This window comes from Capsicum annuum, chromosome 1, assembly GCF_002878395.1.
Source record: "Capsicum annuum cultivar UCD-10X-F1 chromosome 1, UCD10Xv1.1, whole genome shotgun sequence".
NCBI classification, from domain to species: Eukaryota; Viridiplantae; Streptophyta; class Magnoliopsida; order Solanales; family Solanaceae; genus Capsicum; species Capsicum annuum.
The window spans coordinates 47750810-47777995 of record NC_061111.1 but is presented as its reverse complement, the minus strand read 5'-3'; the positions used below and the strand labels follow the sequence as shown (position 1 = coordinate 47777995).

At 36.7% G+C, this 27186-nt stretch overlaps 1 protein-coding gene across 3 annotated transcripts in view; it reads left to right on the top strand.

Moving 5' to 3' along the window:
- The first annotated feature begins 1170 nt into the window (after positions 1 to 1170).
- The window catches only part of LOC107875209 (histone-lysine N-methyltransferase ASHH3), a 53086-nt gene continuing 27070 nt past the window's right edge, over positions 1171 to 27186 (top strand). The window contains exons 1-14 of one of the 3 annotated variants that reach the window (XM_016721820.2): positions 1172 to 1324; positions 6124 to 6183; positions 7641 to 7764; positions 7979 to 8090; positions 12906 to 13005; positions 15569 to 15647; positions 15736 to 15907; positions 16026 to 16106; positions 16220 to 16412; positions 17935 to 17962; positions 18048 to 18138; positions 19314 to 19362; positions 19466 to 19556; positions 20154 to 20456. In XM_016721820.2, the coding sequence (XP_016577306.2) occupies positions 6154 to 6183; positions 7641 to 7764; positions 7979 to 8090; positions 12906 to 13005; positions 15569 to 15647; positions 15736 to 15907; positions 16026 to 16106; positions 16220 to 16412; positions 17935 to 17962; positions 18048 to 18138; positions 19314 to 19362; positions 19466 to 19552 (1146 nt within the window). In that variant the 5' untranslated portion in view covers positions 1172 to 1324; positions 6124 to 6153 and the 3' untranslated portion in view covers positions 19553 to 19556; positions 20154 to 20456. Of the gene's footprint in view, positions 1325 to 6123; positions 6184 to 7640; positions 7765 to 7978; positions 8091 to 12905; positions 13006 to 13782; positions 13882 to 15568; positions 15648 to 15735; positions 15908 to 16025; positions 16107 to 16219; positions 16413 to 17934; positions 17963 to 18047; positions 18139 to 19313; positions 19363 to 19465; positions 19557 to 20153; positions 20457 to 27186 lie in introns of those variants that run through there. The other 2 variants (XM_047396703.1, XM_047396701.1) reach the window with 2 other exon arrangements.

The window sequence follows — 27186 nt, the reverse complement described above, 5'->3', positions numbered from 1 at the left end:
TGTAGTAAACAAATTATTAACGCCCAAGTGAGTGAATATCGTGTAGAATATTTTATCTAATTCCAAAATTAATTTGCAAATTTAAAATCTCAAAATTATTGAATGCTACTATCTCAGAGTTATTTATATAATTAATCAAAACAACAAGTTGAAAAACATGAAGAACATAGTTATTCTGCCATTGTTGATTGATTTTAAGCTTCAGAATGAAAAAAATTAGAGAACCAATTTTGAACTTAAATGTTATTTTGTGATTGAAGCTTGTTGAGGTCTTAGAAACGCTAAATGGATCTGACTCCACGTCCATCCATTAAAGTTTTTCCAAAGCTCTGACTCTAAAAATCAACATGCCACAACGGGAATCATTTCAAGTGAATAATATAAGACCCATAACTTCGAGAAAAAACTCATATCTAAGTTTAAAATTGTTTGAAAGTAATTTGAGTTGATCGAAATAAAAAAAAAACATCATCTCATTTAAAACAATGAACTACTATATATCAATGCTACATATACATAGTTATACATTATATATATGCGATCATTTTTAGTATCTAGTCCAATATATAGTTGAAATGTGAAAGGAACTCGACTTCATGTCCAGCCATTAAAGCTTCTTCAAAGCTCGATTTTAAAATTCAGCACGTCACAAATGTAGATCATTTCAAATAAATAATAATATGTATCAAAACATTGAGGGAGAACTCATACATAAATTTTGAAACTGCCTGAAGGCGATTTAAGTCAATCGAAATTAAAAAAGAAAGATCAAACTCACTGAAGACGACAAACTACTGCAATATAAAAATATAACATATACATACTTAAAAACATAGTTATACATTATATATACACGCAGTCACTAAAACAACATCAACTCATTAAAAACGATGAACCACTGCATATATATTTTTTTTCCGTGGTTTCCGTCAGTCGCTTTGCGAACCCGACTAGCTGTACCCACCGGGTCTCGCTATTTCATGACGGGTCCACCATGATTAGCTTGACTGGTAAAGGCCTGAGGACAAAGTCCTTCAGGTTGTCAGTTCGAGCCCCAGCAGGGCCACTGAAGGCATTACAAACCAGCCGCGTCTCCAGGTCCATGGAACTAACCACGGCATATAAATATTACTTATACATAGTTATACATTATATACATTTCAATTTTAGTAACTAACCCACTATATAATTGAATTTATATTTATAAAAAGCAATTGTTTTGTTGTGCCGTTTTTTTTAAACCCTCTCTCCCTCTCTCTTCCCATCGGAAATTTTCTTCTCCGGCAAATCGCCGTCTCCGACGACCGTTTCCCACCGGAAAAAGGTTTGTTCTTTACTTCTCTGTTTTCTCTTTTCTGTTAGTTCAATTTATTTTTTTATAGCAAGAAAAAAAAATTGAGGATGGAAATGTAGCTTTTTTTTTTTCTTTTAAAAATTAAATGTGGTGTGAAGTGGGTTTGGGAATTCAGAGAGTTTTGTGCCGTTTTATTGTTTTTTTTTTTGTGAGTGATTTGAGTGAATTGTTTAGATTTTGGAATTTTTTCTGTTCTGTTTAGTTTAGTTTAGTTTAGTTTAATTGGATTTAGTGTTTTGACAAGTGATGCTTGTCCAAGTGGTTGAAGTACTTCCATCATTGATCGGTAGGTTGAGGGTTCGAGTTAGGTGGAGGATAAGTGGGAATGATGTTGATCCTTGGTGGATTTGGTGGTGGTGGTTTTGTGTGTGTGTGTGAATTGGATTTAATGTTGACAATTGAGGCTTGCCCAAGTGGTTAAGCACCTTCGCCATAGGTTAAGGGTCCGAATCGAGTAGGAGGATAGGTGGGAACATCATCGATCATGGAAGGGAAGGGGGTGAATTGGACTTAGTATTGACAATTGAAGCTTGCCCAAGTGGTTAAGCACCTTCGGCATAGGTTAAAGGTTCGAACCTCGTTGGAGGATAAGTGGGAACACCGTTGATTGTTGGAGGGAAGGAGGTGAATTGGAATTAGTATTGACAATTGAGGCTTGCTCAAGTGGTTAAGCACCTTCGCCATAGGTTTAGGGTTCAAGTCATGTTGGAGGGTGAATGGGAACAATGTTGATCATGCCGGGGGAATTGGCTTTAGTATTGGATAAAAGTGTAGTTTTTTTTTCTTTTTAAATGTTTTTGAAGTGGGTTTGGGAATTCCGAGAGTTTTGTGGGGTTCTCTTGATTTTTTGTGAGTGCAGGAATTGATGATTTTTTATTGGGTTTTACTGATGTTGTTGATTGACTTGGATAAAATGTAGTTTTTTTTTTCAAAAAAAATTATTTTCTGGAGTGGGTTTGGGAATTCAGAAAGTTTTGTGGTGTTTTCTTGATTTTTTTTTGTGAATGTAGGAATTGATGATTTTTTATTGAGTTTTTACTAATGTTGTTGAGTGAAGTGAGTGAATTTTTGAGATTTTGCCGTTTTTCTTTTTTGTCTTGTTTGATTGGATTTAGTGTTGATAAGTGAGGTTTGATCAAGGGGTTGAGCATCTACGTTGTTGATCGATGGGTTGAGGGTTACAGTTACGTTGGAGGGTAAGTGGGAATGATGTTGATCCTCCTTTTGGGTGGTGGTGGTGGGGCGGGCGGGCGGGGGAGGGGTGAATTGAATTTAGTATTGACAATTGAGGCTTGGTCAATTGGTTGAGTATCTTCACTATTGATCGGTAGGTTGATGGTTCGGGTTACGCTAGAGGGTAAGTGGGAATGATGCTGATCCTCCTTTGGTTGGTGGAGGATTTGGGGGGAGGGGGGGGGGGGCAAATTGGATTTAGCATTGACGAATGAGGCTTGCCCAAGTGGTTGAGCACCTTCTCTATAGGTTAAGGGTTCAAGTCACATTGGAGGATAAGTAGGAACATGTTGATCATGCTATTTGGTTTGGGAGGGATTGGATTAAGTATTAACAAGTGAGGCTTGACTAAGTAGTTGAGCACCTCCACCGTTGATCGATAGGTTTAGGGTTTGAGTGATGGTGGATGATAAGTGGGAACTATTATTGCTTGTGAGTGTGTGTGTGTGGGGGGGGGGGGGGGATTAGATTTAGTATTGAAAAGTGAGGCTTGGCCAAGTGTTTGAGAACCTCTACTATTGACTTGTAGGTTGAGAGTTTGAGTCATGCTTGAGGATAAGTGGGAATGGTGTTGATCTTTCTTTGGGTGGTGGTCGGGGTTTAATAATGGTGGTGGGGCATTGGGGGGGGGGGGGATTGGATATGGTATTGACAATTGAGGCTTTGTCAAGTGGTTGAGTATCTTCACCATTGACCGGTAGGTTGAGGGTTCGAGTTATGTCGGAGGATAAGTGAGAATAATGTTGATCCTTATTTGGGTGGGGTGGGGTTTGGATTTAGTATTGACAAGTAAGGCTTGGCCAAGTGGTTGAACATCTCCAGGATTTGGATTTAGTATTGACAAGTGAGGCTTGGCCAAGTGGTTGAACACCTCTACCATCGGCCCAGGTTGAGAGTTTGAGTCATGCTAGAGGGTAAGTGAGAACATTATTGATCATGTTTGAGGGGTGGGGGAATTGGATTTAGTATTGTCTAGTGTGGGTTTCCCAAGTGGTTTGAGCGCCTTCATTATCGATTGGTAGATTTGAGGTTTCGAATAGTGCCGAAGGATAAATAGGAGCACTATTGATTCTCCTTGAGAGGGGTGGATTTGGTAATGACAATTGAGCGTTGCTCAAGTGGTTTGAGCACAATTTGGTAATGACAATTGAGGGTTCGTGTCACGCTGGAGGATAAATGGGAACAGTATTGTTCCTCCTTGGGTTGGAGAAGGGTTGAGAGTTTGAGTCACGCTAGAGGATAAGTGAGAATGCTATTGATCCTCCTTTGAGGGGCCATTGTATTTAGTATTGACAAGTGAGGATTGTTCAAGTGGTTTGCTCGCCTCCACAATCGACTGCTAGGTTTGAGAGTTTGAGTCATGCTGGAGAGTAAGTGAGAATACTATTAATCCTCCTTTGGGGAGAGGGGATTGGATTTAGTATTATCAAGTGAGGCTGGCTCAAGTGATCGAGCATCTCCACCATCTACCAATAGGTTGAGAGTTCCAGTCACGCTAGAGGGTGAGTGAGATGCTGTTGATTCTCTTTGGGTGAGGGATATTGGATTTTAGTATTGACAAGTGAGGCTTGCCCAAATGGTTGAGCACTTCTACTGTCGGCTGGTAGGTTGATAATTCGAGTCACGCTAGAGGGTAAGTGAGAATGTGTTTTCTTTGCAGTTCTTTAAGATGTTTTTAGTTGTTTCTTTGAATGTTATATTATTCCTCTTTTTTCTAATAATTTTGATGCTTTTCTTTTAATCTTGTTTACAATTTATTCTGATATGTTAAATTCACATATTTGTATTTGGTACAAATTACTCTCGCCATTTCAAGTTATGTGTCTTAGTTACTATTTAGAGAGTTAAATTATATTTTCTCGGACCATGGTTTTTTCAAATACTTTCTAAATATTTTTCCAGACTCCAGACCCCACTATGTGGGAATACACTGGGTATGTTGTTGTTGTTGTTTCTAAATATTCTAAATTGTTAATTAGTGTGACTTATAGTATCTTTTATGTTGTTTCAAATATGTAACTCATACTTCAATTAAGTCACATAAATTGAAATGGAGGGAGTACTACTCTTGTTAGTTTCAAACAGTGGTGCAAATGGGTGAGTTGGGTCGAATTTGGGCGGTTGAAAATGAATTGAATAAAAATGGGTTGAGTTGCAACCTGCCCATGTTAGCACGTGTATAAGACAGATTGGGTAAAATATGGGTCGGGTAAAAGATGATCATTATCCATTTTTATCTGTAAAAGCTGGAAGTAATTTTTGCTGAAATTTTACTTACTAACAAAGTACATTGCTGATAATCATAACAAAAAACTGCTATACAGGTTAGTTAACATAAAGAAATAACTAAAGTGCTCATTAATATGTAGTATTTAACATTTGTTTTAGTTTATGTATTACGCAGTAAATGAGAAAATTTAACGAACAAAGAAATGACAATGATACGTCCCATTTTAAAACTTTAATGTAGTTCTCTAACACATTAATTTTTTCTCTTGTTTTTCTCTTTTGGTCATAAAAGAAGCTAGGGGTATCAATGGGCTATGAAAAATCAACTTAATCATCTAATTGAGTATTAGGCTTCTTTTAATAAATTCGTAAGAATTCTATATAAATCTATAACCATACCGAATAATTAGGTTTTCTATTTAATAAAAATAAATCGGAAAAGTATGGAACCGAATCACATAATATTTAGTTCTGACTTTTCCTTGTGACTCTTACATGATGATTCAAAAGATACCAAAAATTAATCGCACCATACCTTCACCAAAGAGAAACTGATATAATAAGATGGTTTCAAAATATCTAATCTTGTTAGATAAATAACCAAAAATTTGACATGATAGAAAGTTTTAAAAATAACTGGCTGGATCGTACTATTGACACTCTTAAACGAAACTATTTATTACTTAATTAGCAAAAAGGTGTACAGAGTGTTGTATCAATGTAAGAGATTGGTGTCATGGCAAAAGTCTATAGGAAGCTTTTTGACTATAATTCATTTAATAATTAAAATAAAACATTGAAATAACATATATTATCATGTATAGATTAATGCGTAGCAACTGTAAAAGCATTGTGGAATTCTTAGGTGTTGGAATACAAATCCGTATCATGTGGCAAGCCCATGTTTATACATATTTTACCCATGTTTACCATATTTATATTGGTTAAATATGGACTTCTATCCATATTTTACTCATCTAAAATATCATTCATCCAGCCCATTAAAAGATGGGCGGGTTAACCAAATATGGGCTTATTTTTCCCGTACTAGTTTCAAACTTCAAATCTTAGGACAACTCATTTGTACTAATAGGTTTGTGGTATGTGTTTCTCAAACAGAAACACATCCCACAAATTGCAACAAGCATGACAAGGACCATGATTACCATCAATCTCTAATACTATATGCTTTCTTTGTAAGCTTGAGTTTTAACCATATTTTCAATAGGAGATTTGTTGTGCTGTTTTCTACACTTTTTATTGGCTTCTTTGCTTTCTAATTGATTCATTTGTTTTTTCCCTTGTAGGCTATAGTGACTGACTGTTGCTACTACTGAATGACTAAGCCCATGCCTGCTACGAAGAAGGTCTTGATTCTATTATCCTCCGTCTTATATTTTTAATTCAGCATAGTATACATGCCAGTTTTCTTGCAAAAGAGGTTATATTGTTTGCTGTACCATTGTCAATTATGGGGCTACATATTTGAATCTAGACAAATTTGTTCTTTCTCGTGATAAAGGCCCGTGTTCTTTTTTTGGTTTTGTTGTTTTTACGTTTCTTTTTCTTTTTTCTAATTTATTAGTAAGTTTGTGGTTTTGACATCTTTTTCTTTCTTCTGTCTTTTCTTTGGTGTTGTTTTCTTGTTTGAGATAGCTTACTCATGAAGTGAGTTCTATTATAATTTGAAAAATATGCAGAAGTTGGGGAACTGTGTACTTATTGATGCCCTGCTAGCTGATCTATCAAAAGTAGTGGATTCTTTCGGTCCTTGTATTGTACACATATGTTCATAGCACATATCTTTGTTTAGTCTGAAAAATGATAAAAGAGTGAAAGAAGCTACAAAAACCTGAAGTAATTGACAAAATGGGCAAATTATCACTTTTAAATGTGTCGGTAGGTTGTTATGATGACCTTGAATATTTCACTTATTTTTTCTTGGCATTGTATTTCTGCTCTATTTATTTGGAAAGATGTTAAAATCGTAAATAAGGCACTAATACCTTCAGTAAGTGATTAAAAAAAGGTGGGTGGGGGTGGGTGGGGGGGAACTATCACCTAAGGGTAAAGAAAATAGGATATCCCAGTAGTATTTTCCCACACAAATAGCAGTGCTGCTTCAGTTTCTAGTGCTATGTCAGTCATTTTAAACTAGTTCTTCTGATAAGGATTCTTTTCAATGTAATATGAGTACTGTTGCACCTAGCTGGTGGTCAATGAAGTGGGTTGAGAACCATGAGGCTTAGGTTCAAATTCCAACAGAGGCAAACACACTAGGTAATTTCTTCCCATATGCTCAAGCCTTGGTGGAGAGAGTTACCTGTGCTGGTTAGACTTAGCATGTACCATGTGGAATTAGTAGAGGTGCGCGCAAGCTGTCTTGAATCATAGTTATATAATAAAAAACTACTGACTGAACACAGGTTCTTTCTTGTTGCTGTCTACTATCTGTGGCTGCACACATCATTTGCTGTTGGAGACAAATTTTGTCCCTAATCTGCTTTTCTGATTCTTTTTGACTTAACTATTCTTTTATTGGCATAGCCTGCTTAGAAGGATCCATTATATATTTGCTGTTTCCTTATGTTCTTTTGCCTGGGTTATTTGTTTATTTGAAAATTTGGTATTTTGTTGTTTTAGCAAGGGCAAAAGCTGAGTAGTGTAATCGTGGAAATGCGTCAGCGAAAAATCCTTTAAGAATCTGAAAGTTTATTCTTATATGATTGTTCGTGAGCTTCTTCTTATGAAGTCTGGTGTGCGTTTATGTTTATGTTTCTGATCTCAATATCTTCTCAGTATGCATTTTGTATTCTTTGTTCAGAGTGCTATGGGGCATGTATTCAACAAATTAACAAGCGAAATTGGAGATCCTGTTGACTTTGAACTACCAGATTGGTTGAGTAAATGGCAACCCACAGCCACACCTTATACCTGGATAAGGCGTAGTATCCTTCAATGGAAATAGTTATCATGGATTTGTTAGATGTTCGTTAAATGTTTGACATTTTATTTCCTAATTAAACATATCTTAGTCCTATACTTAGTTTTGTAAAATAATTGATTATGTTGTTCTGTTTGATGTGCACTGTTTCTTATCTTTCTGTAGCTTCTTTTGGCCTTTCTCCTTTTTCTATTTTTGTCGATATTAACTACTTGAAGATATATACCTCACCAAGAAGGTTAAGCGGCGACCGGAAGATGATGGTATATCTTGTTCCTGCAGTTCAACAGCAGGATCTTCGGACGTGTGTGGCAGGGATTGTGATTGTAGGTATGGATGACTGAGATTAAAATTTATTATCAGTCAGAACATTGATAGACACTTAACATATTACTTTTGGAAATTATATCCTCATGATCTGCTGCATATATTTGTTGATTGGAAGTTATTACATGGTTCTAATTGACAATTTGTTGCATTGCATGTCTTTTTTTCTTTTTAGAGGTTTAATTGACTCTTTATAACATTGATTTGGGCCTAATATAGCAGCAACACGTCTACTGATATTCTTGCACTGGCTTTGATATGTCTACACTTTTGTTGTGTAATTCCCCCAGCAGTAAACTTAAACATAGGAAGGGAAAAAGGGAGGTAAATCGCTGGATTTTTGGTTTCGTCCATTTGGGTTATCTAGTGGATTTCTTACCAGCCTTCTATACTTTTGGGCTTTTTTTAAGCAATTGTTAGTTTTGATGGATGAGATGTATTTGACTATTGGTGGATGTATAAGAGGATTAGATGAATTTATTTAGTAAGAGATATTATTAAGGAATAAATTTACTCAGTTTTATGTCCGAGTAGTTGATGGAATGACTGGTGGGTTAGCATTATTAGATTCATTATAGGAGAAGGTAGTCATTACATGGAGGGGCTGTTTGTAATTGAATGGAATATGCCTTCCCTCTGGATAGGGTGTTTAACAAAGCTTTGTTGAGTAAGTGGCTTTGGAGGATTGGGGTGGAGGTGAATGCTTTCTGGTAAGAGGTGATAGTTGATAAATATGGGGCTATGGAAGGGGAATGGAGAATTAGAGACGTGGCTATGCCTTTTGGGTGTGGTTTGTGGAGGGATATCTTGAAGGGATGAGATGATTTCAAAGCAAATCATTCAAGGTAGGAAATAGAGAAGAATAAACTTTTGGGGACATAGGTGGTGTGGAGACAATTTATTGAAAGATGACTTCCTGAGTCTTCACAGAATATCTTGCCAAAGAGACTTGACAATACAACAAATTAAGGGGACACAAGGTGGAGAGACTTTTGGGAAATGAGATTTAGGAGGGACTTCCATGAATGGAAGGTGAACAAGTTCCAAAGATTGTTGGACTTACTCCATAAACAAGTCAGCATAGTAGATAATTCCGATGCTTTGTGGTGGGAGGTGGGGAATAATAGTATGTTCTCAGTCAAGTCTAGTCTTATTATGGGAATCTGGTTAGAGAGGTGGATGTTTTTCCTTGTAGCATTGTTTGGATTCCTAAGGCACCGAGGAAGGTGTGTTTTTTCATCTGGCTAGCCACGCATAAGGTGATCTTGACGGCGGAAAATCTTAGAAAACGAAAGGTTGGCTGCATCAGTTGGTGATGTGTGCAAGAAAACGAGCGAGGACGTGGTTCATCTTCTTCTTCATTGCGATTTTACCACGAGGTTATGATGGGATGTGTTTATGTGGTTTGATACTTCATGGGAAATGCGAAAAATTGTGAAAGAATTGATGATTAGTTTGAAGAGCGGGACAGGGAGGAGAAGACTCAAGGATTGGAACGTGGTTCCACTCGCATTGATGTGGGTGGTGTGGAGAGAAAGAAATAGGAGATTTTTTTAGGGGTAGAATTGAGCTTTTTCTCATCGAGGAGTAGCATCCGGTCCCTTATTTTCTTTTGGTGCACCTATAAAACTCCAATTTGTATAGGAGATTGAATGGAGTTTGTAGAGAATCATTTATTATTGTAAATTCTTTGCTTTTGGTATACCCTTTGTATATGGCCAACTGTGTAGCAATCTTTATGAATGAAAGTACGTTTATCTGATAAAAAGAAGGATTGTATGGGAGATATAATGGATGGGATTATTTGGTAAGTCACATGTTTGGTATTTTTGGTTAATAACCAGATATCCCATCATTGTTTTGCATGCTACGACCTTTTATTCCAAGTAGACCCTTGACGTGATCTTTTGCTTTTTTGATCTACTAATTTTTATTTTTTTTTTAATTTTTCATTTGTAGAAGTTACAATTATAATTGGCAATAATGACCTATCGAAAAGGTGATATTAACATCATTGTAGCACTTGATATATATAATCTACTCCTACTATTTATAGTACGAAATTATCTAATTTAATTTATCTATGCCTGAATAATTATTTAGATTGACCTTTTCAATTGGTTTGCAAATAGGATTGAGGAATATCAAAATATGCAGAGCATCATCAATCAATGTTATCAAAAGTAAAAAAACACAAAAAGCCTCCAAAGTGTGAACTTTAATGAAAAAAGTCACAACTGGACAAAACATACAAATATATTTATGTTTAGTCTAAGAAAATAATAATTATAAGAATTTATTCTAACAAAAATATGTACAAAAAATTGATTTTTCTTAAATAATAAAGTGAATATCAATTGTTTAGTGTTGTCTCTTTAGGAAACACTCATTGACCAGAAAAAATTTATTTTAGAACCTTGATGACACTGAAGCGCACATTAAGCTTCGCTCAATATGTTTTGAGCCTCACATTAGCGGCTTAAGCACGACTTTGTCAACACTATATCAATGTTAGATAATTTATAACCATACGTCAAAATTAAAAGCGATCAATCCACAATGACATTTTTTCGCATACGGGGGTCGAGTGAAGTCACAGAGTCTTTTGTCATTGCTTCAAAAATTAGTGAATAAAGCTTTTTCAAGAAATGGTAGAAGAAGAATCTAAAATTAGGGTTCAACAAGGAAGAGCAAAACATCTATTTAAAGGGAGAGAGTTTTCACCATGTTAATATCACGGATGCTAATTACAATTTTTGCTGTAGCCGGGGTCTATCAGGAACATCCTCTCTACCTCATTTGAGGTAGTGGTATAGTGGTATGGACTGCGTACACGTACCCTCCCCATACCCCACTTTATGCGAGTACATTGGGTATGTTGTTGTTTGTTTATTTGTAGATGTTACAATTGTTCCAACATTTTATTTTCATCACCGCATTACCACTATCCATCAATCGAAGAACATAAACTTATCTTTAACCCCTTGCCACTTCTGCTGACTTGGTAATCCAATTGGGCTGAATAGGTGCTGACATAACAGTTCACCTAAGCAGTCCAACATAGAAAAAATTCTCTCCTTTTAAATAGATGCTTTGTTATTTCTTGTTGAACCCTAATTTTATATTCTCCTTCTACCATTTCTTGAAAAAACTTTATTCACCGATTTTTAAAGCAATGTCGTAAGACTCTATGACTTCCCCTGACCCCCGGTATGCAAAAAAAAATATTGTAGTGGATTGATTGCTTTTAATTTTAATGGTTATAAATTCTCTAACATTGATTTAGTGTGTTGTCAAAGGCGCGTGCTTAAGCCCTTGAAGCGAGTCTCAAAACATGTTGAGCCCTTTGCTTCGCTTAATGTGCGCTTCAGTGTCATCAAGGTTCTAAGACAATTTTTTTCTTGTGAATGAGTGTTTCCTAAAGATGTGACACTAAACAATTGATATTTCACTTTATCATTTAAGAAAATTCATTTTTTTGTCCATATATTTGTTATTAATTCTTATAATTATTATTTTTCTTGGACTAAACATATATATATTTAAATGTTCTCCCATTGCGACTTTTTTTCATTAAAACTCACGCTTTAGAGGTTTTTTATGCTATTTGCTTTTGACAACACGATTACTGATTGATGATGAACCGTATATTTTGATATTTCTCAACCCTGTTTGCTAACCAATTGAAAGTCAATCCAAATAATTATTCGGGCATTGATAAATTAGCTAATTTTGTTACTATAAATAGGAGTAGATTATATATAACAAGTGCTACACTGATGTTAATATCACCTTTTCCATAGGTCGCTATTGCCAATTATAAATTATTACAAGCATTCTTATGATTTTATCAGCAAAACTCAAATAGGATTAATATAGGCAAAAATATGTAGCAAACAAGTACGTACCTCAGATAATGAAATATCAACAATCCTTTTACATACCCATGATAGCATTTAACCCGGTTAGATTGCCAAGTCAGCTGCAGTGACAAGGAGGTTAAAATTAAGGGTATTTGTGGTCCCTTACATAGACTGCGAAGGTAGTTTTGGTACCAAAAACAAATGGTGGGTATATTGAACTGTTTCAAATAGTTCGAGGGTAATTTTGGCCCTTTTCCGAACTTAGGTTGCCTGAGAAAAAGGAAAGAGTTTAGTCCTAGAAAAGATAAAGAGAAGAAAGGTGATAAATAGTCAATTCACATGGAAGGATGAATGGGGAAATGGGAAGGGGGATAGAAAAGGAGAAGTTTAGTGTGGGTTGAGTAATTTGGTAGGAATACGGGAGGGGAAGCGGGACAGAAGGGAGACGGGAGGGCTTGCATGGTGTGGTGGTGGTTTAATCTTTGAGTATGGTGTTGGCAAGAGTGGGGTGTTCTCAATGGGGAGGGAGGCAGCTTTTGACTATGCTGTAAGCTGTAAGGGTTAAGGTGGGATGATATGATTGGAGGAAAGCTGGACTTTGATTAAAGGGGATGTCGGAAAGTCTAGGATTCAGTTGGGTAAAAGAAAGAAGAGGATGGTGCCTTAATACTTTGTGTCATAACAGGTGTTTACCCAGCAAAAAGTTATCCCCAGACAACAATTGTTCCCCCCTCTCAAAAGTAAAATGGCCAGACTTTCTCAGATAATTTATGGAATCATCCTATCACGGGTGCACCAAAATGTGAGATTATGTTGGAAAAATCTTATGCAAACCTTAATCCTACAAAGTAGCACCTGAGGCACAAAAGAGATACTACATTCAGCATCTTTTGTGACATTTAAACCATCTTTAAAGTCGTGGGCTATTAGTATCTAACTTTTCCCTTTCTTGTAGCATTCTATGGTCTAGCTGCTCCTCGAGATGTAAATGTGGGAGTTCTTGTCTGAATAAACCATTCCATCAGCGTCCTGTGAAAAAGATGAAAATAGTGAAGGTATGCACATTAACTTTTAACACAGATATTTGGACTAATGTTAGTTATTGCGGGTATTTGAAGGTCACTAATGTTTTTTTTAATGTTATTGCGGGTATTTTGACAGCTTGTAATCATGTTCTGTATCATTTATGACCTTGTTGTTATTAGTTGTTTCATTGTCTTTTGTAAGAGTTTGTGGACTATTCTTTCCTCTTGTACATCATTTTCATTTTTTGGACAATTGAACACCAAAGTACTTTGCTTAGAACCAGATGTTTCTTAAACTTTGAAGAGGTACATTCTTCGATAAGTAGTTATGTTGCATTGCCCCCTTTTCTCCCTCTCCCTTAACTTAGGGAAAAACTTTTTTGTTTGTCTTTTTTCCAGTTAATCATTGTTTGCTAAGCTTACTCATGTGAAAAGAAGTGCTGGGATCTAGAAGCCGATTGAAGTCGCACATTATATAATGATGGATTGATGAAAAAGCGATCAATCAATATCTGAACAAACATAAAACTTGTCTCTTTGAGGCTGGTAAAAAATATCTTATATGGTTTGGGAACATTGTTTTTTTAATGATTTGGCAAAATCATGAATGCATTAGGTAAGCTAGTCTTGGCAGTAATCAAAAGTTGTTAGTTAACAAGCAACCACTGTTTGTACTATATCTCAGGTTGGTTTGATTATAAGAAAAGTTAATTAAATAGATAAAAGTGATTACAAGTTTCAACATTTAAATATAATGTGTCAGTGAATCTTCTAATATAATCTTTTTTGTAACGTGTAACAATGAAGGAGAGCCTTGGAGTAACTGGTAAAGTTGCTGCCATGTGACCAGGAGGAGGTCACGGGTTCAAGCCGTGGAAACAACCTCTTGGAGAAATGCTGCATATGGTACACCCTTGTGGTTCATCCCTGGACCTCGTGCATAGCGGGAGCTTTAATGCATCTGACTTGCCTTTATTAATGTCTAATCGCTGTTACTTGTAGTTTCAAGTGCCCCACACAATTTTGGCCAGTGAAAACAAAATTTGACACACATAATTGTGCAATTCAAAATGGGTAGGCCTTCCATCCTAAAATATAGACATTATCATTTTTGTAGGGTCAAATTGGCTGATTGATTGATTTCAGTCTTCAGACATAAATTAGTTGCCTGTTGAAATGAAATTTAGATACTTATAAACTGCACAGAAGTACTCTCATTTGCAATTCCTTCCATTTCAAAAATGAAGGCAAAATACATTTGAAAAACTAAGTCAAAGTATTATGTTCTTTGGACTCCTGGGAAGTGAAATTAGACCAAAACTTGGCAGAGGGGGTATTATATATCATAAATGGTACACCTCATTTTAAGATAGTTGGGCAGGAAACCAAACTAATATTATGTATGTAGATATTTTTGTCCACATGAGGCCCGGGAAAGCTTGGACAACTATGTGTTCGTAATATGTTTGGTTTTGTTCATAGTATGTTTGGTCTAGTTAAGTTTAAAAGGCCTTCAAGCATGCTTAATTTGTTTTTCATTTTCCTTTCTTTTAAGTGGAGTTTCATATCTAGTGATAAAAGTTAACTACTTTAATGTGTCCTAAAACATCTAGTAGAAGAAGTGCGACTGATCCAAAATAGGATCTATTGAAAGAAGTTCAAGGTCTTCGTACAGTATCTTGTCATGTGAGCTGTACTAACCTTTGTGCAGCAATGAAGGTAGGATGTGTATAAGTTTCAATGTTCTTTGTGGTCTTTATTTCTTTATGGAGTTTGATAGTTCCCCTTTTGTTGGTTGCTATTTTTCTACTCTTCTACCTTCTCTTCTGCTTACATTTATCTGCTTGCAGTTTTAGATAGAAGTCATTAATACAACCTGTAGTTAGTTACTAATAGATCTAGAGGTCTGCATTCTTCTGAATCTGGCAAATTGTTCTGCCAATTTTTTTTACCAAACAGCCAATGCCCTTTCCATGTAAGACCCTAATCAAGGTTACTGACAATCAGTCTTGACACCAATGTCATCATAAAGCACTTTAAAGTCATTCAGAGGTGCTTTAAATTGTCGGCATCCTTACTACTTAGAAACTCTTTCGTCAACTTTCACTCTTTAAAATTAGAAAGAACCTAAGAGGAGGGCGTATCTATTATTTTTGCATTTCCTTTATCAAGTAAAAGTGAGAATACTGTCGTTAATTTGCATCTAGAGGATGCTAATGGCTACACCATAACAACTTTACAGTGTTCCTGTGATAACTAGATATAATTCTAGGAGTTAAGAAAATCAATGAATTGATCAAGACTATTTACATTTTCAAGATTACACCTACGAAAAAGGTTCCTTAAACACCTAACCTTTACCACGTATATAGGGACTACTGACCCCCTCAAAGCATCTGAGGTTTCTCTCATTCCAAATGCTCGAAAAGTGCAGGCTGGTTCCAGTTTTCATATCTATTTTTGCATTTAATTTCAGTCACATATCTCTTAAAGAAGTAAAGAAATATTGCTTATTTCATATTCTTCTTATTTTTTGTTTTTTTGAGCAATAATCATCTATGAAAATCAAGTTTTGTTGGCACATAATGTGTAGACTGAGAAATGTGGCTGTGGGATTCTAGCAGATGAAGATATCAAGAAAAAAGCGTTTGTCATAGAGTATGTTGGCGAAGGTGAAGTCTGTCAGTTTCTTGCTTAATATAAAGAATAATTCATGTTCTGTTCATTCTGAGCTCTTAATTTAGCAAGTTACAACTGCAGTTATTGATGACAAAACATGTGAAGAGAGACTTTGGAAAATGAAGCACAGTGGCGAAAAGAATTTTTACTTGTGTGAGATCAATAGGGACATGGTTATTGATGCCACTTACAAGGGAAACAAATCCAGATACATCAATCATAGCTGTTGTCCAAATACTGAGATGCAAAGATGGTATGTAAACGGCATTGACATTTGCTTAAAATTTGTAATTCTCTGAGATTCAAACCTTCTTCTTAGGGATATCAACCTATTGTGTCATTTATTATTTCGTGCTCAATCATATTTTCAGGATGATTGATGGTGAGACAAGAATTGGCATTTTTGCAACACGTGACATTAAAAAGGGCGAGCAACTGACCTACGATTATCAGTATGGACATTGAATAATTTTGTTTTGTTTGTTTTCTGTCATTCGAGCATTTTTCAGTCAGCAGTCTGATATCTCAGAGTATGCCTTTGCCCTTTGTCTAACAAGTTTAGCAGGTTTGTTCAATTTGGTGCAGACGAAGAGTGCCACTGTGGGGCTGCGGAATGCAAGCAAAAGCTGGGAAGTAAACCCAACAAATTAAAACAGCTCTTTTTGGATGCTGCTGCTTCAGATGCTGCGTTAAAGCTTGTGGCTAGTCAGGTGGCCGCCGCCTCTACCAAAGAGAAAGCATCTGTATCTGAAAAACAGGTGTGTACCTCTACACTTTATATAATTAGCCAGCTCTTGCCTTAAATTGATAAGAGTTGTGTCAATAATGTTTTGTTAATTTGTTTCTATTCTTGCTTCATAAATGTATTTACACGTGAATAGTTTAAAGGAGTCGCAGAGCACTCTAGGTTTGAGTAAGGCCAACTATTTCTTCTTATTCTCTCTTTTCTGATTTGTTTTCTACTTTTCTTGTTCTTCTTTCTTTCCTCTGATTTGTCTCCTCTTCTATATTTTCATTGCAAAAGGTTGATATTATTAAGGTAGAGATGGTTTTGAAATTCTTCTCCCTTGTTTAATTCCCATAAGAATTGAAGGCTGATAACTTTGATATGTCCAAAGCGGAAAATAAGAGAAAACAAGACGAAATTATTCTCCCTCAAGCCCATTTACTTGTTTGATAGGATTACACTGGGAATATTTCCCCACTAAAGTTTACACTTACTAAAAAGAAGTTTCTTATCTCGTTTTCACTTCCTTCCAAGACCAACATATGGATACCCATATGCTGGTAATTATCTCTGATTATTTCCTTCATATTTTCTCCCATTTTACTGCCTTTAATTCCGTTGATGGATACAGATCAAATGAGCTGCTTACGTTTTGTTTTCCAAAGAGGCGATATCAAATGCTATTCTAGTATCCTTCTGATACAATAAAGATTAGGAAGCACAAAACAAACACCAAAACAATCCACTAGTTTGAAGAACCCATGGACCTATTTGGTGACCACACTCGGATTCAACAATACAAGATAAGAATAACGAGAGTAACAAGGATACGAGGTGTTTAACACCTTATTTGGCAGCGAACAACAACCTAGCTTAACAACTACAAGATGAAGAACACGATGAACATTAACAAGAAGTCACGGTTTGCATTAACAAGAACACAAACTACACAATTACAATAAGACAAAGGGATAGTTAGATAGACTTAATGAAGGTATAATCTTAAGAACCCAAGAGCATATTCCACTCTTGGACCCTTAACACCACACACGACGTTCACCTATCTCTTACGAAGACACAAGGTCGGAATCCACCTCCCAAGCATCACGTTTCCAAGCCATGAGATCAACAAGAATGAATCCACACTCTCTATGCCTAGTTTCGGTTTTGTGCCTCCAAAGGGAGAGGACTTGTGTTTCAAGACTTACAACATCATGAATAATCTAAGTCTAAAAGCCCTACAATGTTCTATTTATACTAGGTTACAAATAAAATACAAAATGTCCAAAATGCCCTTTAGGAGCTAGGCGCCCTTCAAGTGTATTTAGGGGCTGCCTTGTTGTGTTTCAAGGTCCTCTTTACACTCCAAGTGTGAGATTAGGGTCGCTTTGGTGTGTTTTAAGTCTTTCACTCGCACACTCCATGCCTTGGGTTCATTACACTCTCACATGCATCCTTTCGTCGTCGTACTTTATCATGTTCAGATACTTGTATTACCATATCTGTTCTCCCGATATTAGACTTATTAAACCTTTTCTTCTCTTCTAATTCAGGATGAGCAGACTGGAGATCCTCCAAAAGGTAGGTTACATACTCATTTAACTTACAAGTTGTCTGTGTTGAAGTTAGCTTCTCTTTAATTTAATTCGGGTCTCATCCTGTTTAGGAAGTTCAAATTGCGACTCTGTTCCGGGAATCCAGCATCCTCGTAACTGCATAGGTCAAGTTGTAAGAATAATTGGCGCTTCTGAACCAAGGTATGTCGGTCTGTTTGGTTGCATATGTTTTTCATTAGCATAGGTAAGTTTTGCAATTTCTACTGGCGGATGATGGAAATTTTTCCGGTCCTCATTCTACGAGAATTTTGTGATCGAGTTGCCAATTATATTTAGTATGTTGTCTTTAGTATTGTTTTCTATTACTCTTACCTTATTGTTTTACTTTCACTAATCTTGGTGTCTTTTTAATATTTTTAAAAAAATTGTAACTTGAGGTTTAGAATTTGTAGGCCGTTACTGTAGTGTAATTAATCAGACAGAAATCTTGTCCATTTTTGGATAAAATTTTGTAGTATCTTTTTTGTCTCCTATTAGGAAATAGAGAGAGATCGCAAGCTTCCATATGTGCTCCACTTTTTCACTTTCTCCATTTGAGTCATAAATCAGCTGTCCACATACATATGCTTGAGAAACTGCATTTAAAAGGGAATCAAATCACTTAGACATCTAATATCCATAAATAATGAGCTTTAATGGTTGGATTATTAGTATTTTCACTTCCACTTCTATCACGTCTAGCTTCTTCCTTTTTTCCACTGATTAGACACTCTAGTATCTTTTGAAATATTTCTTAGTTTCTTTCTGTTGAGATGTTTTCGTGAAACCTTCCATGTATTCATTTCTTCTTTTGAATTGTCCATGTATTCATCTCTATTCAGAGAAGTAATGAGAAATTTGTTTTCATCCCATGGTTTCTTTTCAGATGGTACCTTTCTTGAGGTCTCTTTTATAACTTTCCTTATGTAATCAGATTTGTACTAAACATTTTTCTCATTAGGAATTGTCTACTAATTTTATATGTGTGGTTCCCGAGTATGAAAGTGATCTCAATCTTGTTAACTTGATATTCAAAGACAATATCTTCTTAATGTAGAAACTAAGAACTTTCTCCGTGGATACCCTGTCAACTGGTTGGCCATTTAATCTTCGGTTTCTTCGCATTTTTTCTTCTTCATGTTTTTACATTCTCCGTCCCGTTGACTTCCTGGAGAAGTTTCTAAATGGTTGAATAATTGAAGAATGAGATTATTCTGTGGGAACTCTATCCACTGGTTGGCAATTTAATCTCCGGTTTCTTCTCATCTATTTGTTCATGTTATTACAATTTTCTGTCCTGTTGACTTACTGGGGTCTTGAATACCATATGTTTCCAGGGACTTTGGAGTCGTACAACGGTTTGACAGCGTCACCAAAAAACATTTGGTAAGGAAGCTTTGACTTGTTTCTTGTGTAACCCGGATACTCGTGATTTGGCTGATGATTTAACTCTTGTTCTTCCCTCATCCGCCCCAACCCAACCTAACAGATCATGTTTGGAGATGGTAGCAGGGAGTACATCGACATGTCAAAAGAAGATTGGGAGTTTTGTGACTGTGGATCTGATTCTGATTAATCAGGTATTTGTCCCAACTTTTCAAGGTTCAACCTATTATTTGTTTGCTACTGTAGTTGAAATGGATCCATGTACCCGATTCAGGTTAAAGGGTGACTTTTAGTCTATGTTGCTTGGACTCTCCATAAGCATTGCCGTAGACGGATCATCTAAAAATGCACTACTTTTGGAGGATTCGACATGCATTGGTCGGATTTTTTTTAATGAGTGCGAGCATCATTGATCTTACTTAGGGATAATTTACTAAGGTGTCATCGGATATTTATATACTAATAGAAAATATAGAGAATTTGTAGTACTTTTTGTTTCTATTTGGTGCAGTATTGGTATAAGATCAGCGAAGGTGAGTCTTGGAGTAACTAGTAAAGTTGTTGTTGTAATGTGACCAGGAGGTTACGGTTCAAGCCGTGGAAATGGCCTCTTGCAGAAATGCAGGGTAAGGTGTGTACAATAGACCCTTGTGGTCTTGCCCTTCTTAGGACCTAGCGGGAGCTTTAGTGCACCGGATTGCCCTTTTATTGGCATGGCATAAGTTTGGGATTGAGGCACAGTAGTCATTGCTCTTTTCTAACGACTCCATTATGGAACGAGTATTTTGCAGGTCTTAGCTGTCGGGAGAAAGTTATACATGATTCAACCTCAGTTTAGCCGATATGCGGCTTGTTCTTACAATCTGAAATTGCAAAGGGTCCTCTATCTTTGCTCCTGTTGGACCAAAATGTGCAAGTTTACTTTTTACAATTTCTTTTTTTAGCATAGTCTGGTGATAGCATCAGTACACTTCTGGTGATTGAAGTTCTGATGATTCTTTCCCATTTATAAGCACAAGCAAATGTAACATTGATGTCCCTGTAAAATAATTTAACTTTGTGGATCATAATACATTGAGTAGTGTCGAGACAAATTTGTGAGTTCTCTGTTTTCTTTCTGTGCTGAACTGAGACAGGCTATGTTGTTCAAACTCTTAAAAGTTTCCGCAGGGTGTAAGTCGGATTCTCCAAAAGTAGTACATTTTAGAGGATCTGACACAGATGATCCAACAATTTTTGGAGAGTATGAACAACATAGGGTGCAGGCTTTCGACATGGACGGTGAGGATTCATGCAACCGATTCCAACTTGCTTGTGTTTGAGCTATAATCACCGTTTTTTTCTTATGCTCTTATTGAGGATTCGTTTTCCATGAGAATCTTTCACCTGGTTTGTTTTCTTGTGTGCGGAAGTGAGACATGCTATGTTGCTCAAACTCTAGAAACTTGCCGTCGGGTGTATGTCGAATGCAACAATAATTTTGGAGAGTCTGAGCAACATAGTTACGGGATGAAGAGAATGTTATTTTACTGTAATTAGAACTAATTTATTTGTAAAATTTTCCTTTTACCCTTAATGAAATAATTTATAGTTACGCAAATATTTTAGTAGTGTTTTAGACCATAAGTTTCAAAAGTTCTTTTCACGTGTCAAATCAACGCTAAAACTTCCCTTTAAAATATGTTTGATATTGTAGACATCTAAAATTAGTGGACTCTTTAATAAGAATTCAAATTCTGTTAGAGTTCTAGAAGACTACTTTACCGTAAATCTCGTCTATTTAAAGGGTAACATGTTCCCTGAAACAGGCATCTTGAATATCCCATAAACTGATGGGTATTTGTAAAAAGATCGGATCTCCAATATCCTACAAAATAATGGAATATTCATAAAGAGATCATCCTATGTTCTAGAAATACGCCACTAACGGCCCTCGAATTATGGAGAAAATCGAGAGAAGAATCAAGGGAGGAACAGATTTGTAACCACCTCGTTTATCAATAAAATTATTGTTTTTTCATATTTTTATTTGTGGTTGAGGTTTATTTTTCATGAATTAAATTATGTTGCAAACAAATTTTGGCACGCCTAGTGGGACAAGTTTTGCTCTCCATCTCTTCTTCCTGCAAATCAAATACAACTACTGCTATGGACTTCAAAAATACGGAAGATGTCTTATGCAAGAACTCTGCTACTGCTACATCTGATAAGCTCAGCCTTGTTGGTCCTCTCACTCAACGCAAATTTAAGATCAATGGTTGGAACGGATCTGAATACTTCACTTCATTGGAGAAGGCAAAAAAGAGCAAATCTGATGTGACGGCTGAAGTTGCAGCTCCTGGGGTAATTTGACGTTCTTGCTATGTGATGAATTCTCTCAGACTGACGTCAATTTTAGTGAATCTGAAGATTCGACAGATTCACCAGCCTCAACAAAAGTCAACACCTTGATGGCTGACGCAACTGATATGGATGAGAAGTTCGCAATAATGGAACAAACCATTGAAATTTTGAAGAAATCTGTCAAGGATAAAGATCTTCAAATCGCTCAACTAATGGATAAGTTGGAGTCCTTCGCCCCTGGAGAATCGAGCCACGACCCTGCTTATCCACCAGACTTTACTCTGCAAAATAAGGATGTCGATAAGTCACCTAGCAAGACTAAATCTCAAAAAGAGAAGCAGTCTACTTCGGTTTCTACTCTAACAGTTCAACAACTGCAAGATATGATTACAAATACCATCAAGGCACAATATGGCGGTCCATCACAAAGTTTCGTAGGATACTCAAAGCTGTATTCTAAGCGAATCGAGGGCTTCCGATGCCAATTGGATATCAACCGCCAAAGTTTCAACAATTTGATAGCAAGGGAAATCCAAGGCAACACATTGCTCATTTCGTTGAGACTTGTAGCAGTGCTGGTACACATGGTGATCTTCTTGTCAAGCAATTTGTTCGCTCTTTGAAAGGCAACGCTTTTGATTGGTACACGGACTTGGAGTCTGAATCAATTGATTGTTGGGAGCAACTAGAAAGTCAGTTTCTAAATCATTTCTACAACATCCGTCATACAGTCAGCATGATGGAGTTGACAAACACAAGACAAAGTAAAGATGAGCCTCTAGTGGACTACATAAATCGTTGGTGAACATTGAGCTTTGATTGCAAGGATCAACTTTCTGAAACTTCCGCGGTTGAAGTTTGCATTCAAGGGATGCATTGGGGCCTTGTGTATATCCTCCAAGGAATTAAGCCTTGAACTTTTGAAAAATTAGCAACGCGCGCTCATGACATGGAGTTAAGCATTGCAAGTCATGGAATGACGTCACCTATTTTTTATCCTAAAAGAGAAGTCACAAAATTCAATGAATCGTCAGAGAATCAAATTAGGGAATCTATGGTGACGACTGTGAGTTCTAAGAAGGCCTCCACAAGACAAAAACTGAAAGAGAAAGCTCCAAAGCAAAAAAAGCAAGAAGAAGAAAATCAACCAACCTTGAAAGAGTTACAAGCAAGGGTATATCCTTTTTCCGACTCTGATGTTCCTGGAATTCTGGATGAGTTGCTAGCCAAAGAAGTCATTGAACTCCCTAAGTTAAAGCGATTCGAAGAATTAAACAAAGTCGACGATCCTAAATACTGCAAATTTCACCGCATTATTGGTCATCATACCACAAAATGCTTCATCCTAAAGGAAAAGATCATGACATTAATGCAAGTGGGAAAGATCATCTTTGATGATGGCGATACAGTTGATGCAAACCATGTTAACGCCGAACTGGACCATAAAATAAATTCAATTTCAAAAGTTCTACAACCCATGCGCTCTGTGGCATCATCAAAAGGTGAAGGAATCATCATGCTACAATTTGGAAGCTTTGACCCGATTGGGGTTCCATCCTTGAAGAAAACAACAAGTAAATCCATGCAAAACGACTTCTCCAATAGCGAGAAGGGTGGTACTTGGACACTGATCGCTCGCAAAATAAAAAAATGTCAAAGGACTTCTAAACTCCAATTTTCAAAAGGCGACCCAAGATTAAATGTGTATCTGCTTCAACCGATGGGGGTAGTAAATATCAAATTGAAGTCCAATAATACTTCATTACAAAGGGTTGGGAGGAAAGTTACATTATAAGAATTCTTCCCCAAGACGCTCCTTAAGGCACGAGCATAAACTGCATGATGCTCCTCGATGCATGAGCTTAAACTGCAAGTCAAGATGCTCCTTGATCCACGAGCCTAAACTGTATGATGCTCCTCGATGCACGAGCCTAAACTGCAAGTCAAGATGCTCCTTGATGCACGAGCCTAAACTGCAAGTCAAAATGCTCTTTGATGCATGATCCTAAACTGCAAGTCAAAATGCTCCTTAAGATACGAGCATAAACTGCATGATGCTCCTCGAGGCACGAGCCTAAACTACAAGTCAAAATGTTCCTCGACGTATGAGCCTAAAATGCAAGTCAAGATGCTCCTCGATGTACGAGTCTAAACTGCAAGTCAAGATGCTCCTCGACACACGAACCTAAAATGCAAGTCAAGATGCTCCTTGATGCACGAGCCTAAAATGCAAGTCAAAATGCTCCTCGACGCATGCGCCAAAAATGCAAGTCAAGATGCTCCTCGATACACAAGCCTAAATTGCAAGTCAAAATGCTCCTCGACGCACGAGCCTAAAATATAAGTCAAAATGCTCCTTGATGCACGAGCCTAAACTGCAAGTCAAAATGCTTCTCGATGCAAGTCAAGCTGCTCCTCAATGCACGAGCCTAAACTGCAAATCAAACTACTCATTGATGCACGATCTTAAATTGCAAATCACTCCTGGCCCGCATGAGTCTAAACTGTGAACGGCTCTACAAAAAAAAAATAGTAAAAGAGCAAAATAAGGAAAAGTATGAGGCTTGAATGTATATTTGGAGTCCTTTGAAGATGTCATCTTTAAAACAAAAGGATTCTTCATTATCTCCAAGCAATGAAGTCTTCTCGACAAGTAAAATAACTTGTGGTACTTTGAATATTTCTCTAGTACGGCCTTCACCAAATTACAGAAGTGATGCACCCCAAAACTTGAAGTAGAAGAAGAAATTCATGAAGTATCCAAATCTGACGAGAAGTAGAGTATCATAAGATTTAGGCTGCAACTTCAAAAAAGAACCTGAAAAAATACAGAAGTTCAATGATGGTGATTTTCACGTGAAATGTATCTCTGCAAATCTACTTTCTAATGCAAAAAACGGCATCTGATTTCGATACTTCCACGTCGAGATATGGAATTTCTCGTGACGCTGCGCAAAGCTGAAATAACTAGCGATCCAAGATTAGAAGGCTGTTTTGGGAAGCGATATCTGACACGATTCGGATGCAATCTGATTGTGATTTCCACATGACATGTATCTCTGAGAATCTACTTTTCAATGCAAAAAATGGCACCTGATTCCGATATTTTCACATAGAGATATGAAATTTCTCGTGACGCTGCTCAAAGCTGAAAACTATCGAGCCAAGATTAGTAGGCTGTATTTGGAGCTATATCTGGGAAGATTCGGGTGCAATAAGATTATGATTTTTGCGCGAGACGTAGATCTACGAGTCTAGTTTCCAACGCAAAAAACGGCTTCTGATTTTGATGTTCCTAAGTCAAGATATGAGAGTTTTCGTAGGACTGCACGAAACAAGAAAAAAGTGACGAAACAAAACTGAAGGTCTGATTTTGAAACGATACCTGGGCAGATCTGGAGATAAATTGAGCGTGGTTTTCGCGTAGAACGTAGCCTTGTGAGTCTACTTTCCAACATTACAAGCCGTTCGTGATTCAGACACCTCCACGATGCATTATGAAGCTTCTTGCACAGATGCGCCAAAGTGACAAAAGCTCAATTGTGAAAAAAGAGCAAAAAAGAGGAGAAGAACGGGAGTTGACTTTCTGCGCAGGCTGAATTACAATGATTTAATGGGGGCATTGATGTGACTCTGAAAGGCCCAAATTTGAGTTCACAAAGGAATTGAATTTACTGAACAAGTTGTCTTCAAGAAGAACTGGGACATCCAAGTGTCCAAAACAAGTCAACTTCCTAATCATTTTCGAAGTGAGATAACATCATATTTAATCCTATTAAAATTCGATATAAGACTAATACCCGAATCCTACAAGGTTTGAATATATTTAGTTTTAAACGGAATTTTACATTCTTAAGGAAGGGATTCACGTTATTCTACCTAGATTATGATGACTTCAAGGAGTTAGATTTCGACAAAGTGCTCAAGTCTTGCAAAAAAAAAAAAGAAAAAAAATGAGGACTCCACAAATACTTCAAATCTCGTCTCTATCAGGTCCAACAAATCAAACACCTTGATGAGCTTTGAAGTAGGGGGCATCTGTAGACACGTAAAATTTATATGGTCAAATTCATATAAAAATTGGATTTGACCCATATTTTATTGGGTCTAAAATCATTTTGGGCTATAAAAATAATAAGCTCATTTTATTCCTCATCAAGGACTTCAAGGTCATCTCACCTTGACGCCCAAACTTATGCCACATGTCAAGTAATATGGCATCCCAGTCAAATTAAAGACCAATGAAGCAAGACCACACACATCAAATGATGTGACAATCCAAGTCAAGTTCAAGAGCCAATAAAACATCTCCAAGTGTCCCAAATGACATGTTTTTGGCCAATCACAAGCAACCTTGTCACATAACATTTGTGATAAGCTTGAAAATTGAATGGACCAATCAGAATAAGGTAAAAGATGCTATTTACACTTGGACTGCCTACCCCTATAACTATAAATAGGAGGGTTACACAATTTTTTGGGGATTCTGCAAGCATTGGAGAAAGCTTCTGCATTGACTACACGGCTCTTCAACGAATTGACTAACGGAGTTCTGCTCAAAGATCAACTCGACAAAACGAAGTGCTGTCAAACAATTCCTGGAGATCCAAACACATTTCTAGGAGGCTCAAATCATTCGGAAGTTCGAGAATTACGCTACAAAGGCCCTCGAATTACGGAAAAGCTTAGGAGAGAAGAATCGAGAGAATCACAGAATTGTACTCATATATTCTTATAAATAAAGTTGTTATTTTCTTTTCATTTTTTTTTGCTTATAGTTAATTTTCAGCATAAAAAAAATTTGTTGCAAACAAATTTTGGCACGCCCAGTGGGACCAAATCTGCCCTTCATCTCTTCTCTCATAAATCAAATCTGCAAATCTGTAGCTGCCGCATAAAGATGGAAGCTCTATTGGTACTTCAAAACTTGTCATCAAATCTACACTTTGACAAGCCTTGAAGTAGGGGGCATTTGTAGACACCTAAAATTTGTGGGACTCTTCAAGAAGAATTCAAATTCTATTAGAGTTCTAGGAGGCTACTTTACCCTAAATCCCGCCTATTTAAAGGGTAACATATTCTCTGAAAGAGGTATCTTGAATATCCCATAAACTGATGGATATTCGTAAAAAGATCGGAATCTCCAATATCCCACAAAATCATGGGATATTCATAAAGAGATTAACTTATGTTCGAGAAATATGCCACTAACGACCCTCGAATTACGGAGAAAACTATATCAAATCTTACGTTCGAGAAATACGCTACTAGCAATCCTTGAATTATAGAGAAAATCAAGAGAGAGGAATCAAGGGAGGAACAGATTTATAACCACATCGTTTATCAATAATAAATCTTGTTTCTTTATATTTTTATTTGTGATTGCAATTTATTTTTGTCACTGTAAAAATTTATTGTAAACAAATTGACATGCCCAGTGGGACCAAATCTGCCCTTCATCTCTTCTCTCATAAATCAGAT